The sequence below is a fragment of the Schistocerca cancellata genome, chromosome 3 (genome assembly GCF_023864275.1).
Source record: "Schistocerca cancellata isolate TAMUIC-IGC-003103 chromosome 3, iqSchCanc2.1, whole genome shotgun sequence".
NCBI classification, from domain to species: domain Eukaryota; kingdom Metazoa; phylum Arthropoda; class Insecta; order Orthoptera; family Acrididae; genus Schistocerca; species Schistocerca cancellata.
Window position 1 is genome coordinate 142,757,111 of NC_064628.1, and position 24,238 is coordinate 142,781,348.

At 42.3% G+C, this 24,238-nt stretch overlaps 1 protein-coding gene across 1 annotated transcript; it reads left to right on the forward strand.

Annotated features, from left to right (window-relative positions):
* Positions 1–6,686: 6,686 nt before the first annotated feature.
* On the forward strand, positions 6,687–7,106 carry LOC126176165 (uncharacterized). The gene has a single exon (XM_049923307.1). It carries the CDS (start codon positions 6,687–6,689, stop codon positions 7,104–7,106), a length of 420 nt encoding a protein of 139 aa, XP_049779264.1.
* Positions 7,107–24,238: the final 17,132 nt, after the last annotated feature.

The following is a 24,238-nucleotide window of genomic DNA, read 5'->3' on the forward strand; positions in this document are numbered from 1 at the left end:
CCACCGGCTACATGCAATCTATCCTTTCTAAACACCGTCTGTGCCTTTGTATAAATTTCGGCAGAATTTATCTCTGGCTTCAGCCAGCTTTCTGTACCTATAACGATTTCTGCTTCGGTGCTTTCTATCAGCGCTTGATGTTCCGGTACTTTACCAATGCAGCTTCGACAGCTTACAATTACAATATCGATTGCTGCTTGGCCCCCTCATGTCTTGACTTTGCCCCGAAACCTTTGAGGCTGCTGCCCTTTCTGTACTTGCCCGAGACCATCTAACCTAAAAAACCGTCCTGTCCACGCCACACAACCCCTGCTACCCGTGTAGCCACTTGCTGCGTGTAGCTATCCAGCGGAACCCGAAACCCCACCACTCTATGGCGCAAGTCGAGGAATCTGCAGCCCACACGGTCGCACAACCGTCTCACCCTCTTATTCAGACCCTCCACTCGGCTCTGTACCAAAGGTCCGCTGTCAATCTGCCAGGAAGTTTCATATCAGCGCTCACTTAAGCCATATATCCGCAATATCCTTTCTTTGAGGAGTGCTAGTTCTGCAAGGTTCGCACGATAGCTTCTGTAAAGTTTGGAAGGTAGGAGACGAGGTACTGGCAGAAGTAAAGCTGTGAGGACGGGGCGTGAGTCGTGCTTGGGTAGCTCAGTTGGTAGAGCACTTGCCCGCGAAATGCAAAGGTCCAGAGTTCGAGTCTCGGTCCGGCACACATGTTTAATCTGCCAGGAAGTTTAAAAAAAGGATGTTCCTTCCACTCAGTAGGTCTAGTAGCTCTTCTTCACTTTCACTGAGGATAGTAATGTCTTCAGTGAATCTTATCATTGCTACCGTTTCTCCTTGAATTTTAATTAACTTTTTCCATGTATCGCTTGAACAGCCGGAACAGACACTAAAACCTTCCTTACAGCCATTTTAATCCGTGCATTTCATTCTAGATCTATCACTCTTTTTGTTCCCTCTTGATTATAGTACATGTTATATATTACTCGACATTCCCTACAGCCTGTTCCCGTTTTCCTCAGAATTACGAAAATTTAGAACGATTTTAAATGCTCGAGGGACTTTTTCAGGTCGACAGTTCCTATGAACAGGATTTTATTTTCCTTCGGTCTTGCTTCCGTTATCAACCACAACCTCCGAACTGCTTCTCTGGTGAATTGACCTTCCCTTAAGCAAAACTGATGACCATCTAACATTGGCTCAATTTTCTTTTCCATTTTTCTGTATATTAGTCTTGTCAGCAACTTCGATGCATGAACTGCTAAGCTGATTCTACATTAACCCCCCCTCTTTAGGTTTTAGGCAATCTTTGGAATTATGCGGATAATGCTCTGCCGAAAGTTTGATGAAGTCTTATCGTATATCGCCAGTCTCATACACTCTACACACGTGAATAATCAATTCTTTTAACCCTCTGGCCCAATGATTTAAGAACTTCACATGGAATTTATATATCTCTTCTGCCTTATTCGATTTTAAATCATCCAAGGTTCTTCTAAATTCTGATTCTAATACTTGGTCTCCTTTCTCTTCTGTATCGGTTCCTGTTTCCTCATCTATGAGTCATCAGATCAGTTCTCCCCCACACAGAGGCACTCAGTGTACTCTTTACATTTAACCGCTCTCTCCTCGATATATAACCGTGGACTTCCCACTGAACTTTTAATGTTCCCCCTTAGTTTTAATTTCACCGAACGTTGTTTCGATGCTGACACAGTCATTCCAATAATCATTTCATTTTCGATTTCTTCACGTTTTTCAGTAGCCATTTCGTCTTCGATTCCCTGCACTTCCCATTTATTTGATTCCTAAGTAACTTGTATTTCAGTGTTCCTCAATTTCCTGAAACATTTTTGTATTTCCGTCTGTCATCGATCTACTGATTACTTATGCTACCATTGCAATTACTGTGCACCTGCGTCCTTCTTGTCAACCTCTGTCATTGTCATATTTAAAGAGATCCAGTCCTCTTGAAGTGAACTGCTACTAAGCTATTCAGTATCACAGTATCTGCAGCCTTAGACAACTTCAAGTAGACCACTTCATTTCTGAGCACTCTTTGTATCCCACTTGTTTATGCATTGGTTCTTACTGACTAGTCTCTTAATCTTCAACCTACTCTTCAACATTACCAAATTGTGATCTTAATCTACAGGGTGTTACAAAAAGGTGCGGTCAAACTTTCAGGAAACATTCCTCACACACAAAGAAAGAAAATATGTTATGTGGACATGTGTCCGGAAACGCTTACTTTCCATGTTAGAGCTAATTTTATTACTTCTCTTCAAATCACATTAATCATGGAATGGAAACACACAGAAACAGAACGTACCAGCGTGACTTCACTTTGTTACAGGAAATGTTCAAAATGTCCTCCGTTAGCGAGGATACATGCATCCACCGTCCGTCGCACGGAATCCCAGATGCGCTGATGCAGCCCTGGAGAATGGAGTATTGTATCACAGCCGTCCACAATACGAGCACGAACAGTATCTACATTTGGTACCGGGGTTGCGTAGACAAGAGTTTTCAAATGCCCCCATAAATGAAAGTCAAGAGGGTTGAGGTCAGGAGAGCGCGGAGGCCATGGAATTGGTCCGCCTCTACCAATCCATCGGTCACCGAATCTGTTGTTGAGAAGCGTATGAACACTTCGACTGAAATGTGCAGGAGCTCCATCGTGCGTGAACCACATGTTGTGTCGTACTTGTTCTAGCAGCACAGGTAGAGTATCCCATACGAAATCATGATAACGTGCTCTACTGAGCGAAACTAAAATGAGCTCTAACATGGAAATTAAGCGTTTTCGGAGAAATATCCACATAACATCTTTTCTTTATTTGTGTGTGAGGAATGTTTCCTGAATGTTTGGCCGTACCTTTTTGTAACACCCTGTATATGCGCTGCTGGGAACGTCTTACAGTCCAATATCCGTTTCTGGAGTCTCTTTCCTGGCCTTGATGTAATATAACTGAATTCTTCCTGTTTTTCCCGGTCTATATCAAGTACACTCCCTCCTCTTGTGATTCGTGAACAGTATATTCGTTATTAAGATAGGAATTTTACTTCAGAACTCAATTAGTCTTTCTTCTCTCTCATTCTTACGACGAAACCCATATTTTCCCATAACCATTCCTTCCACTACTTCCGCTCAAACCTCATTCCGGTTTCCCGCGACTGCCAAATTTTCATCTACCATTACTTACTGAATTGTCCGTTCAATATCCTCATATACTTTCTCTTTCTCTTCAACTTCAGCTTGCAACGTCAGTTTGAGTACCTCAGTTAATGCTGTCGGTGTTAGTTTGCTGTCGAATCTGACGAGAAAGACCCTGTCACTCTCTGCCATACCTTTCTATTATTAATGAATCCTACACCTTTTATACCATTTTCTGCTGCTGTTGGTACTACCCTTTCCTCGCCTTACCAGAAATTCTTGTCTTCATTCCATCTCACTTCACGGACCTCCACTATATCTGTGTTGAGCCTCAGCATCTCATATTACAGATTTTCTAGCTTCCCTTCCAAGTTCAAAGTTCTGACATTCCGCCACCCCAACTAGTAGAATGTTATCTTTCGCTGATTATTCAGTCTTTTTTTATGGTCACAACCTACTTGCCAGTCTCCAACCAGAGATCAAAATGGCGGACTTGTCCAGAATCTTTGCAAATGGAGTGATCATCTCGACACGTTTTCATTTACAAACCACATTTCCTGTGGAAACACCGTGTGTCTTTAATGTATTGGTTTCCATTGCCTTCGGCATCCTCATACTGTTGCTAATTCCTGATTCTTCTACTTACTAGTGGCCGTTAAATCTTAAGGGCAAGAGAGTGCCCTGAACCTCTGACAAGGCCATTGGTAGAGTGAGGATGACTAATTATGCCAGAAGTCTTCAGATATCATTGCTGATGATTCTTATTCAAAATTTAAGCAGTGACAGGTTGTACACTGTAAGTATACTGCAGCTTATATTTTTTAATTTAATTTAATTTTATTTTATTTTAAGATGAAAACGTTCATTGTGAAGTTATCAAAATACCAAAGGCCACGTCAATTTTAATCGGGCTGTGGCGACCTAGTGGACAGAGCACTGGGCTTCAGTTCAGGTTGTCCCGAGTCAAACCCCAGTAAGGTTGGGTAATGTTCCACATTCCAGCACCGCCAGAGCCACTCTGCCCACTGTCAATATTAGGAACATGGATCTTTCCTGGGGGTAAAGGGCAGCTGGGACAAATGGTAATCTTCCTCATTCCAGTACTTCCAGGACCACTCTGCCCACTGTCAGTACTAGGACTATGGATCTTCCCTGGGGGTAAAGAGCGTCTGGGACGAGGGTCATGCCACCCCTTCCCCTCCCAGCGCCGTGACGAAGAGTAGGGCTGCATTCTACCTGCTCTCACGCCGATAGTCCTGTCATAGGTTTTCACCACAAACTTTAGATTAATGACCATAAAAAGACATGTATACAAGTAGCGACAATGTTTAACTATTCATGATATCTGATGACAATGGCTCGCAGTCTTCATCTAGTATCACTTGCATCGACCAGATGAAGAAAAAGATATCGAAACTAATCGCTGTAAATATCATATAGTTTCCTGGCGGTCATGTCTCCCTGTTACAAATACTTGGAGGCTGTGGAGCACGATGTACACAAAAAATTTTCGTAGACTCTTGGAGATCAGTGATGAGCCATACGTGAATATTCGGTAGCGCAGAAATTTGTGAATCGATGGGCTTGTGTTAGAAACTTCGCTCTCTTTCTTGTTTTTTAAAGTCTGTTGTCAGTATCAGTTTTTCTACCCTTGGCTGCGTAGACGCCTCCACGGAATACCTCGTAGTTTTCTTCATTTATCTACGGCAGTCACTAATAAATAACACCTTGCAGAACATTTGAAAAGTGTTTTCTGTTTAATATTTTTGTCATGGTGTGTCAGCACCCAAAAAAAAGCAAAAAGAAACAAAAAAAACAATCAGTTACATATTCTTCAGTTTCTGAGTTGCTATGGAATCTCTACACCAAGCACCAAGTGATATTAAAAATAACCAAGGCAACAGCTGAGTTTCAGAAAGTATTAGTACCACCACGAAGCCGTGGTGCTCTGTCGTTGCTGATGTATTCGTTATTCTTCGCGTTTCACAGTGGCATTAGACTAACTTTGGACCGCTCTATCGAACGGGCACGTAAAAATCCGTTTTGAAAATCATTTTGTTTGTGAAGGGTAACAAATCGACTCTGTTCGTCGAGACTGGTCGCCTTGTGAAAGACAAGCAGTACTTGTTTAGACTGATGCAGCTGCACACTGCAAAAACGAAATTGGAAATATCTACCGGAAAACCAGAGAAAATACGCCTAAGGACTCTTAGAAGGAATACCCAGTATACATCTGACTTCTTCGTGTGGAGGAATGGGACTATTCCACTACCTATAGAGTGACTATTATTGAACTATATGAAATAAAATGGTCATAAATTCTGAACGGTTTGCGTCAGGACGTTCAAACTGCACCGTTAGACGTGGGGAATCGTTCCCATTAGTATGCTTAGTATGTTTTGGTTTAGAGAAAAAGCCCACTTCAATTCGGACGGGTTCGTTAGTAAGCGGAATTGGCGCATTTTGGGGACTCAAAATGGTTCAATTGGCTCTGAGCACTATGGGAACTGATTTCTCAGTTCATCAGTCCCCTAGAACTTGGAACTACTTACACCTAAATAACCTAAGGACATCACAAACATCAATACCCGAGGCAGGATTCGAACCTGCGACCGTAGCGGTCGCGCGGTTGCAGACTATAGTGCCCAGAACAGCTCGGTCACAACGGCCGGCTTTTGGGGACTGAGAATTCGCAATTGGCGATCGACAGGTGTCTTCACCATCAAGGGGTGACTGTGTGGTGTGCAGTGTCCAGTCACGGAATAATGTTGCCATATTCCATGAAGAAACATGGAAGAAGCCTGGAGATAATGGAAGGTCTCAGATAGATTATATAATGGTACGACAGAGATTCAGGAACCAGGTTTTGAATTGTAAGGCATTTCCAGGGGCAGATGTGGACACTGACCACAATCTATTGGTTATGGACGGTAGATTAAAACTGAAGAAACTGCAAAAAGGTGGAAATTTGAGGAGATGGGACCTGGATAAACTGAAAGAACCAGAAGTTGTAGAGAGCTTTAGGGACAGCATTAGGGAACGATTGACAAGAATGGGGGAAAGAAATACAGTAGAAGAAGAATTGGTACCTTTGAGAGATGAAATAGTGAAGGAAGCAGAGGATAAAGTAGGTAAAAAAAGAGTGCTAATAGAAATTCTTGGGAACAGAAGATATATTGAATTTAATTGATGAAAGGAGAAAATTTAAAAATGAAGAAAATGAAGCAGGCAAAAAGGAATACAAACGCCTCAAAAATGAGATCGACAGGAAGTGCAAAATGGCTAAGCATGGATGGCTAGAGGACAAATGTAAGGATGTAGAAGCGCATATCATTAGGGGTAAGATAGATACTGCCTATAGGAAAATTAAAGAGACCTTTGCAGAAAGGAGTACCAGTTGAATGAATATCAAGACCTTTGATGGAAACGCAGTTCTAAGCAAAGAAGGAAGGGCAGAAAGGTCGAAGGAGTATATTGAGGGTCTATACAATGGCGATGTTCTTCAGGACAATATTATGGAAATGGAAGAGTATGTAGATGAAGATGAAATAGGAGATATGATACTGCTTGGAGAGTTTAACAGATCACTGAAAGACCTGAGTCGAAACAGGACCCCAGGAGTAGACAACATTCCATTGGAACTACTGACAGCCTTGGGAAAGCCAGGCCTAACAAAACTCTACCATCTAGTGAGCAAGATGTATGAGACAGGAGAAATCCCCTCAGACGTCAAGAAGAATATAATAATTCCAATCCCAAGGAAATCAGGTGTTGACAGATGTGAAAATTACCGAAATATCAGTTTAATAAGCTACGGCTGCAAAATACTGACAGGAATTCTCAACAGACGAATGGAAAAACTGGTAGAAGCCGACCTCGTGGGAGATCAGTTTGGATTCCGTAGAAATTTTGGAACACATGTGGCAATACTGACCCTATGAGTTATCTTAGGAAATAGATTAAGAAAAGGCAAACCTACGTTTATAGCATTTGTAGACTTAGAGAAAGCTTTTGGCAATGTTAACTGGAATACTCTATTTCAAATTCTGAATGTATTGAATAAAGTGTGTGCACACAGTAGATTGTAACTAATTTACATTTTCTTTACAAAGTCCAATAACTGTCGCCTGTATGTTGTTTATATTTCACATAGCTCCTTAATCACAATCTGATGTCAACTCATCGTCAGTATGATTGAGGCGTGTGCGGCTCGCGTTCCTTCCGTTCATAATTTGATGTCGTGTAATAGAGGTAGTGGAGTCTTGATTCCTTCTTGTGTTAATGGTGCCACTGAGTTGCTAGTATTGCTGGTCCGCGAGTGGCACCAGCTGCTGTTGTCGATAGCCAGTACTCTGGTTCTATCTTTGGTGCCACGGCTAGTATTTCCGGGTCGTCGTGCGTGTCAGGCAGTTTCGGCTTTGGACGGAGCAGTGAGGTCCGCCGTGCGCCGGCAGGCCAGTACTGCTGGCGGCGTGCAGGCACTGTCGGATCGAGGGGCTGTAGCCGACGACCGAACCCACGGTGTTTGAAGTTGAGTGAACCTTATCCAGCACTGAAACCTCCACTGTTTGTGATCTCGCTGTTGTTTGCGTCTTGCTGCTCGCAGGGTCGGTGAGACGCAGTGCAACAAGTGGAGTCTGTCAGTTTGGCGAAAGCTACAGGGTGTTTCAAAAATGACCGGTATATTTGAAAAGGCAATAAAAACTAAACGAGCAGCGATAGAAATACACCGTTTGTTGCAATATGCTTGGGACAACAGTACATTTTCAGGCAGACAAACTTTCGAAATTACAGTAGTTACAATTTTCAACAACAGATGGCGCTGCAAGTGATGTGAAAGATATAGAAGACAACGCAGTCTGTGGGTGCGCCATTCTGTACGTCATCTTTCTGCTGTAAGCGTGTGCTGTTCACAACGTGCAAGTGTGCTGTAGACAACATGGTTTATTCCTTAGAACAGAGGATTTTTCTGGTGTTGGAATTCCACAGCCTAGAACACAGTGTTGTTGCAACAAGATGAAGTTTTCAACGGAGGTTTAATGTAACCAAAGGACCGAAAAGCGATACAATAAAGGATCTGTTTGAAAAATTTCAACGGACTGGGAACGTGACGGAAGAACGTGCTGGAAAGGTAGGGCGACCGCGTACGGCAACCACAGAGGGCAACGCGCAGCTAGTGCAGCAGGTGATCCAACAGCGGCCTCAGGTTTCCGTTCGCCGTGTTGCAGCTGCGGTCCAAATGACGCCAACGTCCACGTATCGTCTCATGCGCTAGAGTTTACACCTCTATCCATACAAAATTCAAACGTGGCAACCCCTCAGCGCCGCTACCATTGCTGCACGAGAGACATTCGCTAACGATATAGTGCACAGGATTGATGACGGCGATATGCATGTGGGCAGCATTTGGTTTACTGACGAAGCTTATTTTTACCTGGACGGCTTCGTCAATAAACAGAACTGGCGCATATGGGGAACCGAAAAGCCCCATGTTGCAGTCCCATCGTCCCTGCATCCTCAAAAAGTACTGGTCTGGCCGCCATTTCTTCCAAAGGAATCATTGGCCCATTTTTCAGATCCCAAACGATTACTGCATCACGCTATCTGGACATTCTTCGTGAATTTGTGGCGGTACAAACTGCCTTAGACGACCTGCGAACACCTCGTGGTTTATGCAAGATGGTGCCCGGCCACATCGCACGGCCGACGTCTTTAATTTCCTGAATGAATATTTCGATGATCGTGTGATTGCTCTGGGCTATCCGAAACATACAGGAGGCGGCGTGGATTGGCCTCCCTATTCGCCAGACATGAACCCCTGTGACTTCTTTCTTTGGGGACACTTGAAAGACCAGGTGTACTACCAGAATCCAGAAACAATTGAACAGCTGAAGCAGTACATCTCATCTGCATGTGAAGCCATTCCGCCAGACACGTTGTCAAAGGTTTCGGGTAATTTCATTCAGAGACTGCGCCATATTATTGCTACTCATGGTGGATATGTGGAAAATATCGTACTATGGAGTTTCCCAGACCGCAGCGCCATCTGTTGTTGGAAATTGTAACTACTGTAATTTAGAAAGTTTGTCTGCCTGAAAATTTACTGTTGTCCCAAGCATATTGCAACAAACGGTGTATTTCTATCGCTGCTCGTTTAGTTTTTATTGCCGTTTCAAACATACCGGTCATTTTTGAAACACCCTGTATTAGCCGCCTTCTACTCCTTGTTGTCAGTTTTGGATTTGGTATTATTCTTATTAGTGAAGTGCAACAAGCGGTATTTTCTGCCTTGTGGCCGCTAACGCCCAAGTTACCTGCCGTGGAGGTTGGCGTACTTTTCAGGCAGTGTACCTTTCCTCGTCGTGTTAATGCTGTCCGCATGTGGCGTAGTTCGACAGCCTCTTGAATTGTACTGTGCCTGGGAGGTCTGCCTTGGTTCTAGTGTTTCCTTCGGCCTTGGGTGTTTTTCTGATGACGCAGTGCTGTTCGTCTCTTTGCTCTTGCCTAAAAATATTCCATCGTTGTACCGGTGATCGGACGTTAGGCGGATTGGTTAGTCGGTCGGTCGGCGCTTAAGCTACCCATAGTGTGAGTTGCCACCCTGTTACGTGAGTACAACTCTTGACTTCCTGTGTCACTGGTTACACAGCTGTAGTCACCGTCCTCAGGTCGAGCCAGGGAGCACTGTCTGTGGATCACTCCGTCTTATTTGGACAAGTTGTCATAATTTATTTAAATTTACCCTAATGTTTTAACATGTTATTTCCTTCCCCATTTGTAACTCCGGCCTTGAGCCGTTAATTGTTTGTAACACTGATTGTGGCCTTCAGCCAACAAATTATTTTCAATTTCCTCTTTGTTAACATCGAGTATAGTTTTAAGGGTCAGGAAGTCGTTTCTGAAAGTATTTGTATGGAGTGTAGCCATGTATGGGAGTGAAACATGGACGATACATAGTTTAGACGAGAATAGGCCTGCGGCCATCACTACAGCTGTTACAGTTTGTTAAGATTGCTTTGAAAATGTTTTAGTATTGTAACATGCAACTGCCATCTTTACTTGTAATTCAGGTCTTCAGCCGTTGAGTATCCTGAAAATTGCTTATGGCCTTCAGCCCCTAATAATTTTGAATCCTTTCTTAATCAGGCTATCAGCCATTAATTGTTTGTAACATTGCTTGTGGCCTTCAGCCGACAAATAATTTTCAATCCTGTTTTAGTGAGGCCTTGAGCTGTCACTATAGCTTGTTAAATGTTATTAAGATCATTAGAAAGGGTTTTAGTACTTTTAAGGTATAGTTGTCCACATTATTTGTAATTCAGGCTTTCTGCACTTGTGTATTCTAAAACTGCTTGTGGCAATTTTCAACCTTGTTAATAAGGCCTTTAGCTGATGATTGTGTGTAACATTGTTTGTGGCCTTCTGGCGACGAATAATTAGCAATTTTTCTTAATAAGGCCTTCAGCCGTTTCTATAGCTTGCTACCGTTTTGATTGTTACGAGCCGGCCGCTGGGGACGAGCCGTTGTAGCCGCTTCAGTCCGGAACCGCGCTGCTGCTACGGTCCCAGGTCCGAATACTGCCTTGGGCATGGATATTTGTGATGCCCTTAGGTTAGTTTGGCTTAAGTAGTTCTAAGTCTAGGGGACTGATGACCTCTAATGTTAAGTCTCATAGTGTTTAGAGCCATTTGAACCATTTGATTTTTAAGAAGAAAATATCTTAGTATTTGTCAATGTGTAACTGCCTTTCTCACTTGTAATACAGGCCTTTAGCCGTTGTGTATTCTGAAATTTCTTCTGGCCTTCAGCCTTTAATTGTTTGTAACATTGCTTGTGGCTTTCAGCCGACAAAGAGTTGTAATTCTGTCTTGATAAGGCCTTCAACCGTCACTATAACTTGTTACAGTTATTAAGATTGTTAACATCATTTTTGGTACTTTTAAAGTGTAATTGTCCACCTTATTGGTAATTAAGGCCTTCAGCCGTTGTGTATTTTTGATTTTGAACCTTCTTAATCAGGCCTTCAGCCGTTGATTGTGTGTAACTTTGCTTGTGGCCTTCAGCCGACAATAACTTGCAATTCTTCAGATAAGGTTTTCAGCCGCCAGTGTAGTAAAATCTTTAGAAATGATTGTTGAGAGTTTTTTTTAAAAAAAAAGTCTGTGTGTCTTCAGTGCAACCAGTGGTAACTGATTAGGCTCTGTCCACACCTTTCCTGCTTTCCCCATGTCCCACTTTTCAATGATACGTACGCAGATGCTGATGTACAGAAAGTTGTAACTGCAATGTCTGACAGTTTATCACCTGTAAGGATATGCAACACATTTTTAATTGAATGAGACGAACCACACGCACTGTACAGTAATGATGTATGAAGTATCACTTGCGCACTCACCCTCTTGAGCGCAAGAAATCAGGGCTACTTGCAGACTGTATTTGCCATCCTAAGAACAGTAATGCCTGTAACGCTCTGGCCACAACCACTGGATTTTTAAAATGTTTCATTATAGAAGCAGTGTAAATAGTCCCACAGCAGCTTTCATTCCGAGTCTGCACTGCCTAGTACATTGAAACACTCTTCCTCTAACTCACTACCGTCACAAACTCGCATCGTTCACCTATCATTCTCATATTTTAAAGAAAAATCAGTACATACATTCTGTTTTGTAATTTAAACACCCATTGATGATAATACAGCCCAGCAGCGGATCCAGAAGGTGGCTACGGGGCTCAAGCTCCCTCCTGCCCTCCACCCCTGCCGAAAGTATATGGGTCCACCCTGACGTTGTTGTTGTTGTTGATGTGGTCTTCAGTCCAGAGACTGGTCTGATGCAGCTCTCCATGCTACACCATCCTGTGAAAGCTTCTTCATCACCCAGTACCTACTGGAACCTACGTCCTTCTTAATCTGTTTGGTGTATTCATCTCTTGGTCCCCCTCTACGGTTTTTACCCTCCACGCTGCCCTCCAATACTAAATTGGTGATCCCGTGGTGCCTCAGAATATGCCTTACCAACCAATCCCTTCTTCTAGTCAAGTTGTGCCACATATTTCTCTTCTCTCCAATTCTATTCAATACCTCCTCATTAGTTATATGATCTACCCATCTAATCTTCAGCATTCTTCTGTAGCACCACATTTCGAAAGCTTCTATTCTCGTCTAAACTATTTATCGTCCATGTTTCACTTCCATACATGGCTACACTCCATACAAATACTTTCAGAAACGACTTCCTGACCCTTAAATCAATACTCGATGTTAACAAATTTCTCTTTTTCAGAAACACTTTCCTTGCCACTGCCAGTCTACATTTTATATCCTCTCTACTTCGACCACCATCAGCTATGTTGCTCCCCTAATAGCAAAACTCATATACTACTTTATGCGTCTCATTTCCTAACCTAATTCCCGCAGCATCACCCGATTTAACTTGACTAAATTCCATTATCTTCGTTTTGCTTTTGTAGATGTTCATCTTATATCCTCCTTTCAAGACACTGGCCATTCCATTCAGCTGTTCGTCCACGTCCTTTCCTGTCTCTGACAGAATTACAATGTCATCGGCGAACCTTAAATTTTTTAATTCTTCTCCATGGGTTTTAATTCCATATCTATGACATAAATTAAATTTGATATTATCCTACTTACTTAGTACTATACTACCTATAGAACGATTTTCATTAATTATCCGTAATTAACCGATTTGAAGCAGCTGCAATACGTTTTCAGATTTCTATAAGAAGACGTTCAAGTGACAAATTTTCAATCCACGAGCCGCTCATTCGAGATGAAGCCACACCACATTCCGCTACTAGTACAAGCCGCCCGCCCGCGCGGCGGTCGCGCGTGGTGCTTGAGATACGGGGGTGTGTTTGCGGGTACGCACGCAGAGCTGCTGTACACATAGGCCATTGATGTATGGTCCATCGAACCCAACAAAACAGAACGGCGTTATTAAAATGCCTTTTAACTGTTATCGCGGCGTGCTTTCGTCTGTTTAGTGGTGGCAAAATAACTTGACTGTCGCTCACGGTTCGGTTCGACAACCAGTAGCGATTGCCTGGGGTGCCATTTTTTTTCGTAGGACCCATTTGGACGTCATGCGCGTTGCCATTACAGCACAGCTACGTCGTCGATATTCTATGAGTTTTGTTTTCAGAGAAAGCTACCCTGGACTTATGTTGTAGTAGTAGTCTTCAGTCCTGAGACTGGTTTGATGCAGCTCTCCATGCTACTCTATCCTGTGCAAGCTTCTTCATCTCCCAGTACCTACTGCAACCTACATCCTTCTGAATCTGTTTAGTGTATTCATCTCTTGGTCTCCCTCTACGATTTTTACCCACCACGCTGCCTTCCAATAGTAAATTGGTGATCCATTGGTGCCTCAGAATATGTCCTACCAACCGAACCCTTCTTCTAGTCAAGTTGTGCCACAAACTTCTCTTCTCCCCAATTCTATTCAATACCTCCTTATTACTTATATGAGCTACCCATCTAATATTCAGCATTCTTCTGTAGCACCACATTTCGAAAGCTTCTACTCTCTTCTTGCCCAAACTATTATCGTCCATATTTCACTTCCATACATGCTACACTCCATACAAATACTTTCAGAAATGACTTCCTGACACTTAAATCTATACTCGATGTTAAAAAATTCCTCTTCTTCAGAAAAGCTATCCTTGCAATTGCCAGTCTACATTTTATATCTTCTCTACTTCGACCATCATCAGTTATTTTGCTCCCCAAATAGCAAAACATCTTTACTACTTTAAGTGTCTCATTTCCTAATCCAATTCCCTCAGCATCACCCGACTTAATTCGACTACATTCCATTATCCTCGTTTTGCTTTTGTTGATGTTCATCTTTTACCCTCCTTTCAAGACACTGTCCATTCCGTTCAACTGCTCTTCCAAGTCCTTGCTGTCTCTGACACAATTACAATGTTATCGGCGAACCTCAAAGTTTTTATTTCTTCTCCATGGATTTAGATACCTACTCCCAACTTCTCTTTTGTTTCCTTCACTGCTTGCTCAATATACAGATTGAATAACATCGGGGAGAGGCTACAACCCTGTCTCACTCCCTTCCCAACCACTGCTTCCCTTTCATGCCCCTCAACTCTCAAAACTGCCATCTGATTTCTGTACACATTGTAAATAGCCTTTCGCTCCCTGTATTTTACCCCTGACACCTTCAGAATTTGAAAGAGAGTATTTCAGTCAACATTGTGATACGCTTTCCCTAAGTCTACAAATACAAGGGACGTAGGTTTGCCTTTGCTTAATCTAGCTTCTAAGATAAGTCGTAAGGTCAGTATTGTCTCACATGTTCCAATATTTCTACGGAATCCAAACTGATCTTTTCCGAGGTCGGCTTGTACCAGTTTTTCCATTCGTCTGTAAAGAATTCGCGTTAGTATTTTGCAACCGTGACTTATTAAACTGATTGTTCGGTATTTTCACATCTGTCAGCACCTGCTTTCTTTGATATTGGAATTATTATATTGTTCTTGAAGTCTCAGGGTATTTCGCCTGTCTCATACATCTTGCTCACCAGATGGTAGAGTTTTGTCAGGACTGGCTCTCCCAAGGCTGTCAGTAGATCCAATGGAATATTGTCTACTCCCGGGGCCTTGTTTCGACTCAGGTCTTTCAGTGCTCTGTCAAACCCTTCACGCAGCATCGTATCTCGCATTTCATCTTCATCTACATCCTCTTCCATTTCCATAATATTGTCCTCAAGTACATTGCCCTTGTATAGACCCTCTATATACTCCTTCCACCTTACTGCATTACCTTCTTTGCTTAGAATTGTGTTTCCATCAGAGCTCTTGATATTCATACAAGTGGTTCTCTTTTCTCCAAAGGTCTCTTCTTAATTTTCCTGTAGGCAGAATCTATCTTACCCCTAGTGAGCTAAGCTTCTACATCCTTACATTTGTCCTCTAGCCATCCCTGCTTAGCCATTTTGCCCTTCCTGTCGATCTCATTTTTGAGACGTTTGTATTTCTTTTTTGCCTGCTTCATTTACTGCATTTTATGTTTTCTCCTTTCATCAATTAAATTCAATATTTCTTCTGTTACCCAAGGTTGTCTACTAGCCCTCGTCTTTTTACCTACTAGATCCTTTGCTGCCTTCACTATTTCATCCCTCAAAGCTACCCATTCTTCTTCTACTGTATTTCTTTCCCCCATTCCTGTCAATTGTTACGTTATGCTCTCCCTGAAACTCTGTACAACCTCTGGTTCTGTCAGTTTATCTAGGTCCCATCTCCTTAAATTTCCACCTCTTTGCAGTTTCTTCAGTTTTAATCTACAGCTCATAACCAATAGATTGTGGTCAGAGTCCACACCTGCCCCTGGAAATGTCTTAGAATTTAAAATCTGGTTCCTAAATCTCTGTCTTACCATTATATAATCTATCTGAAACCTGTCAGTATCTCCAGGCTTCTTCCACGTATACAACCTTCTTTTATGATTCTTGAACCAAGTGTTAGCTATGATTAAGTTGTGCTCTGTGCAAAATTCAAACAGGCGGGTTCCTCTTTCCTTTCTTAGCACCAATCCATATTCACTTACTACGTTTCCTTCTCTCCCTTTTCCTACTACCGAATTCCAGTCGCCGGCCGTTGTGACCGAGCGGTTCTAGGCGCTACAGTCGTGAACCGCGTGACCGCTACGGTCGCAGGTTCGAATTCTACCTCGGGCAATGATGTGTGTGATGTCCTTAGGTTAATTAGGTTTATGTAGTTCTAAGTTCTAGGGGACTGATGACCTTAGATGTTAAGTCCCATAGTAATCAGAGCTATTTGAACCATTTTTGAATTCAGTCACCCAATACTATTAAATTTTCGTCTCCCTTCACTATCTGAATAATTTCTTTTATTTCATCATACATTTCTTCAATTTCCTCGTTATCTGCAGAGCTAGTTGCATATGATCTTGTAGTACTGTAGTAGTCATGGGCTTCGTCTCTATCTTCGCCACAATAATGCGTTAACTATGCTGTTTGTAGTAGCTTACGCGCACTCCTATTTTTCAATTCATTATTAAACCGACTCCTGCATTACCCCTATTTGATTTTGTTTTTATATCCCTGTATTCGCCTGACCAAAAATCGTGTTCCTCCTGCCATCGAACTTCATTAATTCCTACTATATCTAACTTTAACCTATCCATTTCCCTTTTTAAATATTCTAACCTGCCTGCTCGATTAAGGGTTCTGATATTCCACGCTCCGATCCATAGAACGCCAGATTTCTCTCTCCTGATAACGACGTCCTCCTGAGTTGTCGGATCTCCGCCCGGAGATCCGAATTGGGGGACTATTTTACCTCCGGAATGTTTTACCCAAGAGGACGCCATCATCATTTAACCATACAATAAACCTGCATGCCCTCGGGAAAAATTACGACTGTAGTTTCCCCTTGCTTTCCGCCGTTCGCAGTACCAGCACAGCTAGGCCGTTTTGGTTAGTGTTAAAAGGCCAGATCAGTCAATCATCCAGACTGTTGCCCCTGCAACTACTGAAATGGTTGCTGCCCCTCTTCAGGAACCACACGTTTGTCTGGCCTCTCAACAGATACCCATCCGTTGTGGTTGGTACGGCCATCTGTATCGCTGAGGTACGCAAGCCTCCCCACCAACGGCAAGGTCCATGGTTCTGGGGGGGGGGGGAGGCTTAGGTATCAACAAAATAATATCCTCCTGCACACGTTGTGAGTGTATACCGCATGTCTTCCTGCTTGCCAAACGCTACCTTGGCCAGTAAGGTCGCAGAGCATCCCCGCAACTGAGAACGTTTGGGAGATTGTGGGCAGGGCTCTCCAATCATTTCCGGATTTTAACGATCCAGCGCACCAGTTGGACAGAATCAGGCACCATATCCCTCTGAAGGATATCCAACAACTATGTTAATGAACTGCATGGATGTCAAACCGAGCAACTTGTTGCAACGCATTACTGAATTGCAACAGGTTGCTCGTGAGCATTTGTGAGCCTCTTTCTCTTGAACAAATCATTAATTTTTTTTGAATTTGCAGTCATTTGTTTGTTTCCACATGTAAATCACATTGATCGATTTCCGTCCTACTCGAATAATTCCTTCTTGGTTCTTCTTTTTTCTGTGTTAGAGTGCACATACAAATGTTTTATGCTAGATGCATCATTTCTTTCTCTTCTGTGACGTTCTTTCGAGCTTGAGAATAATGTCACGTCATATTTTATTTGACTGAATGTATTCTTTCTTTCTTCATCTACATGATACCTGAACTATCGCTATCGGTGTTGGTTTGCTGTCGATTCTGATAAGAACAATCGTATTACTGTACTGTTCACAGTAACAAACTCTCTGGCCTACTTTCCTATTCATAACGAATCCTGCTCCTGTTATACAATTTTCTGCTGCTGATATTACCCCGTGCTCATGTTACTAGAAATCCTTGTTTTCTTTCCATTTCCCTTCGCTGACCCCTACTATATGTAGATTCAGCCTTTGCATTACCATTTTAAGATTTTTTAGCTTCCCTACCACGTTCAAGCTTCTGAAATTCAACGCCACGACTCATAGAACGTTATCCCTCCTTTGGTTATTCAATCTCTTTCTCATGGTCAACTACTCCTTGGCAATCCCCTCGCGGAAATCCGAACGTGGGACCATTCCGGAATCTCTTGCCAATGGAGAGATCATCATGACACTTTCCCAACTACAGGCCACATGTCCAGTGGATACACGCTATGTGTCTTTAGTGGAGTAGTTTCCAATGTCTTGTACATCCTCTTGCCGTTGATCACTGCTGATTCTTCCTCGTTTAGGAGCAGTTTCCCACCCCAACGACAAGAGAGTATCCTAAACTTCTGTCCGCTCATCTTTCCCCTTACTAATCCTCAAGCGTCCTTTCTCTCGGACTAAGTATTGATTTTTCCTTAAAGAAAGTCACAATAAGGATTGCCGAAACGCAGACAGACAATCCTTTTCGCTCTTACGGGAATGGCGTCTTATTTATCCACTTAAGCCATTAAAACACAATCCGCCCTTTACTTACATTGCTATATGTACGTTTATACCGTAATTTCTGGCTGATGGATCATCCAGCATCTGTCGCGCGACCTACATAACTCCTCTTCTGTTACCCCGTATGGCTCACACTCTCCTCGGCGAACTCCCCCACCCACCACCCCCCTTGTGTCACCATGCTGTTTACCCGTGTCCAGATGCTATTTCGCCGTGGACCTTAGTAGTACAAACATCAACATTACATCCCTCCGTCCTAAGAACAGCCCTATGAAACATCAACCCCATAATCGTCCTCGATAGTTTTGTAGCAGACAGCTTTCCCATATTATACCCAGTTATAAAAAAAGATAACCCAGACCTTCCCTCGTCTGTTGTCTTCCACTTACTTCTCCAGTCTTCATATTCGTCTTGAAAACCCCATTTCTCTTTCTCAAATGAAAACAGATTACTAATCTCATGCAGTAACGGTTCGTTTCCTTTACAACACCACGACACTTTTAATAACGATATCATTGTAATAGTCACGATAAATATTGTAATTACTGCATGAAAAACTACCATGAGAGAAGAAATCATCACAGAAGTGTAAGTTAATAATCACTACTGCTTTGAATTACTACTTTTTCCTTGGCCTCCCAAATAATTTATCCAACCAAATGTTTTCCAAATGAGCTCCACGATATAAAAGAAAATGTGACATATATTTTTGATCCATTATGCGAGGCTGACTTCCTGCTGCTTGCGTTTAAATTCTGCATTTGTTTGTTCCATACACAAATTCCTTCTTATTCCGTGAAGGCCTTGACATTGTTGATATGGTGTAAAGCAACTGAATTTCCTGCTTTCATCGATTCCAATTCCAACGCTTTCTGTAGACCTGTTCAGCGAATTATCATGGGTCATGCATAGACCGAAAATAAATTCTGGCGTACCGCTCTTTGTTTGTTCGAAAGACGATGAGAGCGTATCACCAGCTTACGTCCTAAGTAGAAATGTCTAATCCTCGCCTTCTTGTCTGCTCTAGTCATCTTTCCATGGCTGCCGGTCTGAGATGGATTGGCGCTTTTTTGACAGTGTTTTCATGCCGTTCCTTTTCTTTGGGCTGGTAGTCCGCTACTGTCGTCCGATCTCGCAGTTGTCGATTCTTCAATACCGTGACAGCCGGAAGCTTGGTGGGGACGTGTGTCAACTCAATCATGACAACCTGGAAGTCCGGCAAGGAAACGTCCCAGCTCGGGTGCTGTTTCTAGCAATAAATCCTACACAGACATCCTAAATCGCGCATAACACGTCCTCCAGGGTTGGATGCAAGTCTGTAGGATGAAATGAAAATGGATCAAATCCTACGCCTTTTTAACATTTACACCTATTGGTGCGATCGAAACTGTGGGCCATTATCCGAAGTAACCCTTTCCAGTTGACCCATCTGTGTCAAGAAATCCCTCTCGAATGTTTTCGAAACAGCCATTGCTGTTCCTCTACCCACTGTCGCGTGCGACAAGAATTTTTAAGTTATTTCTGTAACAACGAAAACATTACAAAAACCCTGTCTTTGTCTGGGCAGGGGACCTAGAAGGTCACTGGCTGCGAGCTGCTTTAATTTCTTTGGAGCCAGCATAACTTGTGTTTAGGGCTTACCCTTCTTGCAGTCCCTACAATTACTTTCCTTTTAACTGAAATTACGCACCACCTTTCTGATCCTCCGTTCCATATTCTAAAATGGCATGGCGTCTTTAATTTCAAAAAGCGTTTTCTTCGTTCAAAGCGAGCGTAGCTCAAGTGAATATCGTGTCTTATATTCGATAATATCTTCTGGAAGGAAGAACACACACAGCGACTCAAATGTGTATCTTCTGTACGCTAATTTCCTTTTTCTCAATAAGTACTTACTGCCTGATATTCGCTTGACTCTTGCCTTCCAAATGTTCTTGATGGTTAGTATTACTGGGTCTTTTCCTTGTCTTTTTTCAGTGCTCATTAGTGACCTGACTATGAGGTTCTCCCTGACTACTTTTTTAAAATAAGACAAACTGAAACCATTTTCTCGGTATTTTCATTCATACCTTCCGTCAATCCTATTGGAGATCGTTATAATGCGTTCCCCAAATCATTCGTCGAATCATGTACATGTTGTTGTTGTGGCCTTCAGTCCGAGGGCTGGTTTGATACATCCCTCCGTGCTACTTTATCCTGTGCGAACTTCATCTCTGAAAAATTACTACAACCTACATCCTTCTGAATCTGTTTGCTGTATTTATCTCTTGGTCTCCCTCTACGGTTTTTATCCCCCACGCTTTCCTCCAGTATTAAGTTGATCTCTGGATGACTCATAATATCTCCTATTAGACGATCCTTCCTTTTCGTCAATTTGTGCCGCAAATTACCTGCCTTCGCAATTCTGTTCAGTATCTCCTGATTATTTACTTGACCTACCCACCTAACCTTCATCATTCTTCTGCAGCATCGCATTTCGAAAGCTTCTATTGTATTTTAGTCCAAACTGTTTACCGTCCATGTTTCACATCCATACATGGCTACTTTCCATAAAAATACTTTCAGAAAAGACTTCCTGACACTTAAACCTATATTCGATGTTAACGAATTATTTTCTTCAGTATTTATTTTCCTGCCAGTCTACGTTTTGCATCCTCTTCAGTCTTCATCATTTGTCTTTCTGCTCAAATACTGAAACTCATCTACTAGTTTAAGTGTTTAGTTTCCTACGCTGATTCCCTTAGCATCATCTGATTTAATTCGACTACTTTCCATTATCCTTGATTTTCTTTTGTTGATGTTCATCTTATATCCTCCTTTCAAGACACCATCCATTCCGTTCAACTGTTCTTCCAAGTCGTTTGCTGTCTGCGACAGAATTACAATGTCATCGGCAAACCTCTTTTTTTTTCGCTTCCCTGAACTTTATTTCCAACTACAAATTTTTCCTTGATCTCCATTTCTGCTTTTCAATGTACAGATTGAATAACGTCGGGGATAGGCTACAACCCTCTCCCACTCCCTTTTCAACAACTGCTTCCCTTTCATTCTCCTCGACTCTTGTAACTCCCATCTGGTTTCAGTAAAGTTGTATATAGCCTTTCGCTCCCTGTGTTTTACAAGTGCTAATTTCATAATTTCAAAGAGTATTCTAGTCAACGTTGTCCAAAGCTTTCTCTAAGAGTACAAATGCAATAAACGTAGGTTTGCATTTCCATAATCTATCTTCTAAGGTAAGTCGTAGGGTCGGTATTACGTCACGTGTTCCTACATTTCTCCGAAATCCAACCTGATCTTCCCCCAGGTCGGCTTCTACGAGTTTTTCGATTTTTCGGTAAGGAATTCGTGTTAATACCTCGCAGCCAAGACTTATTAAAGTGATAGTTCAGTAAATTTCAAACCTGTCAGCAACTGCTTTCCTTGAAATTGGAATTATTACAATCTTCTTAAAAGCTGAGGATATTTAACATGTCTTGTATATCCTCCACACCAGATGGAAGTTATCAGTAGTTCTGACGGAATAAAGTCTACTCTCGGGGCCTTGATTCGGCTAAGGTCTTTCAGCGCACTGTCAAATTCTTCTCGCAGTATAATACCTTCCATTTCATCTTCATGTACGTCTACTTCCATTTCTGTAATATTACCTTTAATTTTATCTCCCTCATATAGATCCTCCAAATAATCGTCCCAGGTTTCCCTTCTTTGCTTAGGAGAAGGTTTCCATCTGAAATCTTGTCATTGAAACAGGTGCTTCTCTTCTCCCCAAAGGCCTATTTACTTTAATTGTAAGCGGTATTTATCTTTCACCTAGTGAAATATGCTTCCAATTCTTTAAGTTCGCCATCTAGCCATTCATGCTTAGCCATTTTAAACTTCCTGTCAATGTCATTCTTTAGACGTTTGTATTCACTTTGACCTGCTTTATTCGGCGCATTTTTGTATTTTCTCCTGTCACCAATTTTGTGGTATCCAAGGTTTTCTACAAGGCCTTGTCTTGTTAACTATTTTCTGCTGCCTTCACTATTTCATTTCCTAATGCAACCCACTCGTCATCTAGTCTATTCCTTTCCCTTACTCTAATCAACCACTGTGTATTGCTCCCTGTGGAACTCTCAAAAACTTCTGGTTCTTTCAAATTAACCAGGTCCCATCTCCATAATGTCCTACCATTTCCTGCCTCAAAGATTAGAAAGCAAATAAATCACCAGGTCCTGATGGAATCCCAGTTCGGTTTTACAAAGAGTACTCTAGGGCAGCGACTCCTTACCTAGCCTGCTGTTATATTGAATCTCTCGCGCTTACTACAGTATATAAGAAGGGTAAAAAAACGGACACGCAAAATTATAGATCTATATCCATAACTTCAGTTTGTTGCAGAATCCTTTAACACATTCTCTGTTAGAATAACATAAACTTCCTTGGGACTGAGAAGCTTATGTCCATGAATCAGCCTAGTTTTAGAAAGCATCGCTCGTGCGAAACTCATTTACTCTTTTCTCATATGACATATTGCGAACAATGAATGGAGGCCAACAAGCTGATTCCATATTTATTGATTTTCGGAAATCATTTCACACGGTGCCCCATTACAGATTGTTAAAGAAGTTACGAGCATATGGAGTAAGCGAGTAAACTATCATTTCATTTGCTAGAACTTTCAGTTAACACTAAATTATTGTCCTACATACATCAAAATTGTGGTCTAGTAGCGACTGTATTATAATTTAGTGACTAGGTGATATACGTACATAATAAAAGTCGAAGTAATTGTAAGTTTTACTGCCTATTATAAATACTCGCACAAGAAGAGTGGAGTAGTTGCACTGAAGTATAACACAAACATGTTTAATATCATCATATTCACTGACAAATTATCACAAGAACGTGAAGCACTAAGGCTCAAAGAGATTAAAGACAAGAAACCGATAGGTAGTTTACTACGTTAGTAGCACACTGATCGACTTCTGCGGTGTGACGACAGTGACTGCCAAAATTTAAGTCCTTAAAAGTATTCATCCCAGAAGGGAGTCTTCCTCCAGCTCACTAACACGCTAACGCTTACGGAGTATATTGCGACCTATACACGCAAAAGCTCATTGCAGCTCTTACCATTTTTGAACAGCATCGTCGTGCTGTCAGCCAGTACTGCTGTCGGCGGTCAATATCACGTGCCTGTGAATCCCGAAAAGCTGCCTAACGGTGGAGCTTCAAAGTGAAATGACTATTTTTCACACACATTTCTGCAAGCAGCAATCGTTCTCTCACTAGCACCAGACGAAGTGTTTCCTTGGTTCCTCCTGTTTTCGCCTCTTCTTCGAAAGCCAGTCAGAGCCTCTCATAAACAGTCATCCAATGCCAAGTGCCAATTATCCTGGAGCGTCCTCCCACTTCTCAATCATTTTCCAAAACTATTATGTCATGCCGGCCGGGGTTGCCGAGCGGTTCTAGGCGCTACAGTTTGGAACCACGCGACCACTACGGTCGCAGGTTCGAATCCTGCCTCAGGCATGGATGTGTGTGATGTCCTTAGGTTAGTTAGGTATAAGTAGTCCTAAGTTCTAGGGGACTAATGACCTCAGAACTGAAGCCCCATAGCGCTCAGAGCCATTTGAACCATACTATGTCCCACGCTCTGTACTGTCGGTACCACAAAGGAGCGCGTAATTGCAATTCAGCTCGTGGTTTCCTAAGACCTCCCTAAAATTCCTGTCCACTTTTTACCGGGTGGTTATAATTAAAGTTTCCCTATTTAACACTTTATAACATGGAAACTAATTACCGAGCAAGTAATGTCCAGAGTTTCGGGTGCATGATTTCAAGTATCACCGCGGCACCGTGCAGTGCCAACTATGGCCACCAGATGCGTGATCAGTCATTGTGATTCATGGTCTCAGTCACCTAACCCAGTCATAGTGCACTTTTTAACTTGTCAATATGAGCTTGGACAATCGGAGCAGGTCATTATTGGTGAAGCACTAGTATCAAAACAACAGTAATTCTGCAGCTGCACTTCGAGAATATCGTCGGCTGGAAGGATCAAGGGAGGTTCCTCTTTCTC